The sequence below is a fragment of the Anneissia japonica genome, unplaced genomic scaffold, assembly GCF_011630105.1.
Source record: "Anneissia japonica isolate Jap-2015-1 unplaced genomic scaffold, ASM1163010v1 scaffold287869_len1821871_cov162, whole genome shotgun sequence".
NCBI classification, from domain to species: domain Eukaryota; kingdom Metazoa; phylum Echinodermata; class Crinoidea; order Comatulida; family Comatulidae; genus Anneissia; species Anneissia japonica.
The window spans coordinates 870738-878823 of record NW_022741034.1 but is presented as its reverse complement, the minus strand read 5'-3'; the positions used below and the strand labels follow the sequence as shown (position 1 = coordinate 878823).

The following is an 8086-nucleotide window of genomic DNA, read 5'->3' as shown; positions in this document are numbered from 1 at the left end:
TGCTATTAAGATGGGGATAAGAGACAGCATGTATTGAGCATAAAAAAAGGTTTAAAGTTATATGCATCATCACAGACCTTTTTTGTTATGTTCACATTAACAGTTAGAAAAGGTGTGATGTCGTGTACAGTGATATTAAAGGAAATATGGTTGTTGTAAGGGTTGTTGTGTACGTATGTTTTTGAAATATTTTGTACTGTAATTATGAAGATATACATGTAGTGGTTTATGATTAAAGTAGACAGCTTGGTGAGTGAATGGAATTTGTTGCATAGAAGTATTTCATTTTGAAGAAATATATTTTTCCAAATGTGCATTATAATTACGTATATCATTTGCCTTTGTTTGTTAGTTAAACATGCAGGTTTGTTTGAGAAAGGCTAAATCACTTCTTGGCTGACGTCAGATCTTGTATGTATATATGTATGTATATATATATATGTACAGTATGTGTATATATGTATATGTATATATGTATATATATATATGTGTATACACATACATACACATATACACACATATACATACATATATGTGTATATATATATATACACATACATACATACATATACATATATATACACATATACACATGTATATATATACATATATATACATGTATATATATACATATTTATTTAAAAGTCTAAGATTGTTTAATTCCGTTTAATGGTTTCCATATTTTCTTTTCTTATGTGATATTGATTTGAAATTGTAATTAAATACAATTAATTAATTTTTTTTTTAATTAATTAATTATAATTCCACTTCCATTATAATTTCCAGCTGCTGGATGAGAATTTTAATTATATATATTACCTGTTTATTTTAATTATATATATATTTATATGTATAAATAAACAGGTAATACAAACAGTTTTCAAATAATAATAATAATAATATTATATTTATATAGTGCATATTGCACATTGCCCCTATGCGCTTTACAGAGAAATAATATAGGCCAACTGAGAAAATGCAAATAACAATAAAATAATAACAATAAAATAAAATAAAAATAATCATAACAACAACAATAATAACAATGAGACTAAACTACTCCTATTCCTTAAACTAATTAATGGTTGGCCGTTGACTCCGAGGAGCTCATCTGCCCTTTGTTCAGCTATTGGTTTTTCTTGCTGCTGGGTGACCATAAACACCCTCCCCAGCAGCCACTAAGACAAATGATGTTATAAACTAAACATGAATAGCCCTTCAATGAAAACCTTCCTTAAAAGTTTTGTGAAAAATAACTTGCAAGTAGTTAAAAATCACCTAAAATCACCTTATTTTGAGAGTTAGCGCCTCTCAACTGATCATCGACTCACCCACTTCACCTTCGCAACCCTCATCAGCTCCCCTCATTTCAAGACTTCTAGATACACCACTCTGTGGTGCACGCAGCAAGCATAATTTGAACATTATCTATTATGGTTTTCTAGCTGCAACCTACAAGATACTGTTTATAGCTTGATCACTTCACTAAAATAGTTAATTCAAAATAAATAAGTCCAAAAGAATATTGAAAATGTAATCACAAAATTTTACAGCGTAAATATTTGGTAGGGAGATGGGGAGCAGTTTAAATTAAAATAACAAAGAGCAATATAAACATATACTGCCTCAAAATATAATATTGATATACTATATAACTCAACACAATTTTAACAAATAATTAGCAAAAATATTAGTATGGATATTTAATTTACCATCTTTTTTTAGGTTCAAGATGTTGCTAAACATCATGATTGTCCTGGCAACTATTTCAAACTCATTTGCGCAAACACTTGCTGAGAACCTTTGCAAAGACTGCTGCACTGCACTCCCTGGTAACCCTGGCAACCCTGGTAACCCAGGCAATCCTGGTAATACAGGTAATCCTGGCCCAAAAGGTGACAGAGGCTCTGATGGATTTGATGGAATCACAGGCCAGAAAGGCGAGTCTGGTGTTCAAGGTCCACCTGGAATCAAAGGCTTGGTGGGGCCTCCTGGAGAAACAGGTAATATTGGGCTTCCAGGAGAAACAGGGCCTCAAGGGCCCAAAGGTGATCCATGGTTTCCCACTGAAGGATTTCTGGGTGAAAAGGGGCAGAAAGGTGACAGAGGATTCAAAGGTACTAGCGGGTTTCCAGGACGAAATGGGTTTAAAGGTGAGCAAGGACGATCGGGACCAAAAGGTGAGCGAGGGCCTCCAGGTAAAACAGAGCTTCCAAGCATTCTAGAAGCATTCAAAGGAGAAAAAGGAGGCAGAGGTTTTCCAGGAATTAAAGGTGAAATGGGATATCCAGGACGGGATGGGATGAAAGGTAACATAGGGCTTCCAGGGCTTAACGCGAATGGGCTTCCAGGACCGAAAGGTCACAGCGGATATCCAGGACCTCCAGGGCCAAAAGGAAATAGAGGACCTCGAGGTTATAAGGGACTACAAGGCTCTCCAGGACCCAGCAGCAGTGAGACACAACAAATGTCAGCATTCTCCGCTGAACACACCAATGGGAGCACAATACACACTGGTCCTATAAAATACAATAACATTCTAACAAATGTTGGTGAGCACTACAATGCTGCAACTGGCAAATTTGTATGCAAAATCCCTGGCACGTATGTATTCAGTTTCATATCTCAGATAACGGATCAGAATGTTCATGTACGAACCAACATCATGAAGAATGGTGAGATGATGACAGCTGGCATTGGCCTATCAGGAAAGCCCTACACTAATGTTGTTGTTCTGAATTTACAATTCAATGACAAAGTTTGGATTGAGCCTCTGGCTGGGTTGGACGAGTATCTTGATTTTAATTACTGTTCTTTCTCTGGTTTTCTGCTTTACGCAATTTAAGATACAGTATTCGGGTTGTGTATAGCAAGTAAACAATGTATCCATATAATAAGCAACCGTTAATTAAATCTTTAATGACAGTTTTAATTCAATGATTGAGGGCATGAAGCCCAATCCAATAATGAGGTTCATAAGTTCATATATAAAAATGTATAAGAGCTATTACATTAGACACTTTATAAGTTAGTTAATTGTTTTCATGATTATTGTAATTAAAAGCATAGCTTTATCATAAAAATACATGCATCTTAAAATATTAAAGATACACTCAGTACTGGTCATCAGCAAGAAGTTTGTTCCCCCCATAACTACAAATAAAATTCTAATAAGAATAACAAACGGCGTATTAAAATGTTTGACAAGTAAAATTTCAAAGATTGACTGCCATAGTGCTGAAATGATAGTGCTCCTCCTTATGTGATGCAGCGTTGTTCCTTTCGCAGTGCTCGGTAGTGGAGCCCAGAGCTTATCTAGAAGTGGAAGGTGCGGATTCTTAACATACCTTACTACCTTCGAGCATCTGCGTATAACTTACTTGTGTATCTTTTAAATATCTATATTTTTTCAAGCAGATTATGGAAAATAGAACTTATATTTTTGGCTGTTATTGTATTTTCCACAAATAATCAAGATAATATCATGGAGAAAATAAATTAACTTTAGCAATAATTTATTGATGCGATAAAACAATAATTATTGCCATTAAAAGCAGAGTGATCAGTGTAAAACCAAATAGTTTTCTGAGAGGATAATATTGGTGGAAGAGGTATGCACTGGTTGATACAAATATTTCTGAAGCCACAATAATATACCCATCTAGTATAGTTAGTAGTTAACCAATGAAAGTTGATATTGCCTAATAACTTGATTATCGAAGATTGTTAAAGGTCGAAATAAATTTTTTTTGTTAATCTGTACGAATTTTTTCAGTGTCTGTGTAAATTATTCATGAATGAAACTGAGTGAGATAAAATGTTGAGATAATGGCAATTGAAGAGGTACCGAAAACCAGAAAACTTAAAATCGTTTCAGCATTTCTCTGTCGGTATTCAAATGAATTTTCTTGTTCACTGCTTAAAATAGCATTGATTGATTGAATGAATGAATGACTGTATGAATGAAGGATTAAATGAGTGACTGTCAGTGTGTGTATAATATTTCATAAATGGAACTGAAAGAGGTTACAATTTGAGATAGTGTAAATAGCAGTTTATTTTCAGAGAGGGGGTGCCTGAGGCGGCACAGAATATCTGCTCATGACTGACACTTCTCGGCTTAATCGGCAGTGGTGGTACTTTCCTATCATTCAACACTATTTCAAGGCACTGCTGTTATACTCCTACACTTTTGGAGTCTTTTGAGAGGTTGGCTTTACTCAACAGAACCAGGAGAACCCGAGAGATACTGAAGGCTAGTCAACACAACAAGGCAACATAACATTACAACATATTTGCATTTCTGTGACTGTATTCAAATGTTCACTGCTTTGAACACTTCAATTCAATTCTTTCAATTCAATATACATTTATTCAATCAATGGAAAAACATAACAAAAATCATTAAATTTAAATAACATAATTCCATTGATAAGGATCAAGTTGTAGAGGCTTGTCTCAATTGACCCGTACAAAAAAAGTACAAAATAGAAAAATCACAATAATTTCAATACCAAACGTACATACACACACATTCCCCCACCCCCACAAACAATACACAAAAAGAATACCTGCAGTGCTTTATATATACATATACATCTGTCTCTTATACACATCTAGATGTGTATAAGAGACAGCTGTTGAACACACTATAAGAGACAGTACATACACACACAACGATAAATTAACCTATATAGCTATCCAAATAATATTTTTTTATGTGTTTTCTAAAAGTAAGTTTTTCATCATTCATGTCATTCCATAAGGTAGGTCCAAACACTGTAATACAAAATTGACTACTTCTCAATCTAACAAACGGAACGTATAAATCATTAGTCTTCTTTAAATTATAGTTATGCCCACTCTTTCGATGATGGAAAATATTTACAATAGAAAGTGGGAGTTGACCGTTTGTATATTGAATTATAAAAGAGGCTACTTGGATTTTATGGATATCTGTGATCTTTAAAATACCTAGTTTCTTAAACAAAGGTTCAGAATGAGATGAAAAGGATGCCAAGCAAATAAATCTAACAGCCCTTTTTTGTAGCTTAATTAATCTATTTAAATTTGAAAAGTAATCACTTGCCCACATTAAATTACAAAATTGTAAATAAGGAAGAACAAGGGAATTATACAATGTATGCTGAAATCTATTAATTAGACCAATCGATTTTGATACCTTATTTGATGTATAATTCTGATGAGTTTTCCAAATTAAATTAATGATCACTCCCAATATTATTTCCATTTAAATAAATATCAAAATGATAAAGATCAAGTTTTTTTTGCCGTGGATGAAACAAACTATAATTTTTGAGTAGTAATCAAGAGTTTATTTGCAAGGAACCAATAATTAAGTTTATCTAATTCTTCATTAACGGTATTGAACAAAATATTGTGATTTGAGTAAAACAAAATACTATCGTCAGCGAAGGACACAACCTGCAGGGTGTCAATAACTTAATAATTTCTTCCCTGTAATTTGGTAAAATCTTCACAAAAGTTTCATTCAGTAGATTAGTTTTTGGATATCTGGTCTGAGACAAATGGTCTCATATCTACACCCTACTCCAGATGGTCACCAAAATTTAAACATTTCTTCATTGAAACACAACAAACTATTATAGATAGTGTCATTTGGATCCATTGATTATTTTTAGAGATACTTAGGTCTGCAACTTTAGCAAATTTTAAATGACCCTGAAATTCACAACCAACTTTAGATAGTCACACTTAATATTTCTTCCTTGTAACTTGGTTAAACTTTCACGAAAGTTTCATTCAGTTCAGTTGATTAGTTTTTGAAATATCTGGTCTAGGACGTTTTCTTTTAAATGGTCACCAAAATTTAATAATTTCTTCATTGGATAGTACCTAACACTCTTTGTAACTTTGATTTAGATTTCTGCAGCTGTTTTTTAGATATTTGGAACACACTCACGAAAATGTGACACACACACACACACAAACACAAACTTACTTATTTTTAGAGATATTTACGTCTGGGACACCAAAATTAAATAATTCCTTTATTGGATCGTACCTAATTCTCTCTGTAACTTTCATTTAGATCTGTGCAGCTGTTTTTGAGATATTTTGAACACAAAACACATACGCACACGAAAACGTGATACACACACACACACACACACACACACAAACTTACACGACTGAAAATATATATCCTCTGGCAAGGATAATAAATATGATCTATATAGTGCATATTCACTTTAAAAATTGGTCAAGGTGGTTGACGTAAACATAGAAATATTTACAAGACAATTAAAATCCCAAAACATAACCCATAAAATAGCCTAAAGATAACAAAAACAGAAAAGCAGAGGAAACTATTATCACCACTTTGTTTGATAGCATTTTTTATAAACCTCCAAAAATTAGGGCGATCGCTAGTTCAATGTTTTCATGGACCTTTCCACTAAAGCCCTGCCCTTGGATATTGTTGCTAACGTCCTGAAAAACATATTCCTAGCCCTATTCTCATTGGTCAGTTGGTAAGTTTGATTGGCACTCTAGAAATGTCCATTAAATACTTGAGAATTTTTTTCAGATTTTTCCATAGACACAGTTGTAACACCAGCGGAAGGGAATTTGCCCATCCCACTCCCCCGGCCCCGATCAATGAAATATTAATTATGCAAATGACCAATCAGCATATTCACACACATATCAAAAACAAAAAACTGTTGCTTCGATCCTTTGGGAAGGCTAATTAAAAATTATAACTAGAAAGCAATTATCATTATAACTCCAACAATGGTCAATGTTCAATGGTCGTATATTTATATAGCGCCTTCCACAGAAAACCGTCTCAAGGCGCTTTTGAAGCCACAAGAAACAAAGACAAAAGAACGCGAAGGGGGAGTGCGCACCCCCGATTTTGAGATAGCGTCGCCATAACTACTGTGAACACGCAAGTACCTCGGCGTCAGTTTGCTGGGCTCCGGTAGCTTCCACCAAGGATAAGCCTATGGCTCCCCTACCGTGCACTGCTAAGTTGGCGGCGCTACCTCAAGTAAGGAGGTGCAACTTTTCAGGGGAAAAAAACTTGACTACAAAACAACTTAACTACAGAAATTTAACTACAGAGATTAACAAATAAATGAGAATTATTAACCATGAGAAAGTTAATAAAGATTGAAGAGATAAGCCTTCAAATTCTTTTTAAATACAAGGAGTGAAGGCGCATCATGAAAATCAGCCGGTAATGAATTCCACAACTTTGGGGCAGCTACAGAGAACGCCCTGTTGCCACAAATAAAGGCCAATATGGCAAGAGGAAAATAACTTATATTATCTTTAAAAATTAAATTGTTTTATTTGTGATCGAAAAGCATAATTTGAGCCAAAAATTTTTCCTGTGAACCCTACAAGTTATTTTTTATATTCCGGGACCCTGACCGAGGCTTTAGTCGGCCCCCTTGGTTCAGATGGTTGCATTGCATATTTTGGACCCCTCAGTTGGCAAATCCTTCCAAACACTGTACTTTCATTCCATAATCTTTATGTGCATGTGCACATTGTATGCAAGGACAGAAAGGTACAGGAAGTGATCGTTCGTTTGTACCAAGTACCAAGCTTCATTATTGTTAGATGTTATCATCTGACAGTATTATTAATAACATACATATAGTCAACTCCAGTGACCAACATCTAATAAACAATCGATCAAAGTTAAAATAATGGGAAGAATGGAAGGAACTGGGAAAGAGAATCCTGGATATCAATTTAGGAAGCCTGATACCAAACAATGACATCATGCTATATTAATGATGCATTAGATTATAAATCATCTCCTTATCTACAATCATTACATGTATTCCAACTGAAGAATGCTTTTACACAGAGCCCCTTTAATATTCAAACACAGGTTGCAAAGATATTTAAAGAAAATTTTCAGGAAACTGCTTTAAGGGATGATGGTATATAAGTAGCCCAATTCAGTAGCTATTGATAAAGAACACAGACCATTAACCAAGTTCAAAAGTTGTTATCTCGATCAAACAGACTGTCAAATCCCTGACTTACAGAAAGAGCAAAACTAAACCAAGCAGGTATGCTAAGG

The 8086-nt window shown here is 34.1% G+C and overlaps 1 protein-coding gene across 1 annotated transcript in view; it reads left to right on the top strand.

Moving 5' to 3' along the window:
- The first annotated feature begins 1729 nt into the window (after positions 1 to 1729).
- The window catches only part of LOC117118492 (collagen alpha-5(IV) chain-like), an 18641-nt gene continuing 12284 nt past the window's right edge, over positions 1730 to 8086 (top strand). Inside the window, exon 1 of the mRNA XM_033263091.1 lies at positions 1730 to 2836. Within this exon, the coding sequence (XP_033118982.1) occupies positions 1733 to 2836 (1104 nt within the window). The 5' untranslated portion in view covers positions 1730 to 1732. The remainder of the gene's footprint in view (positions 2837 to 8086) is intronic.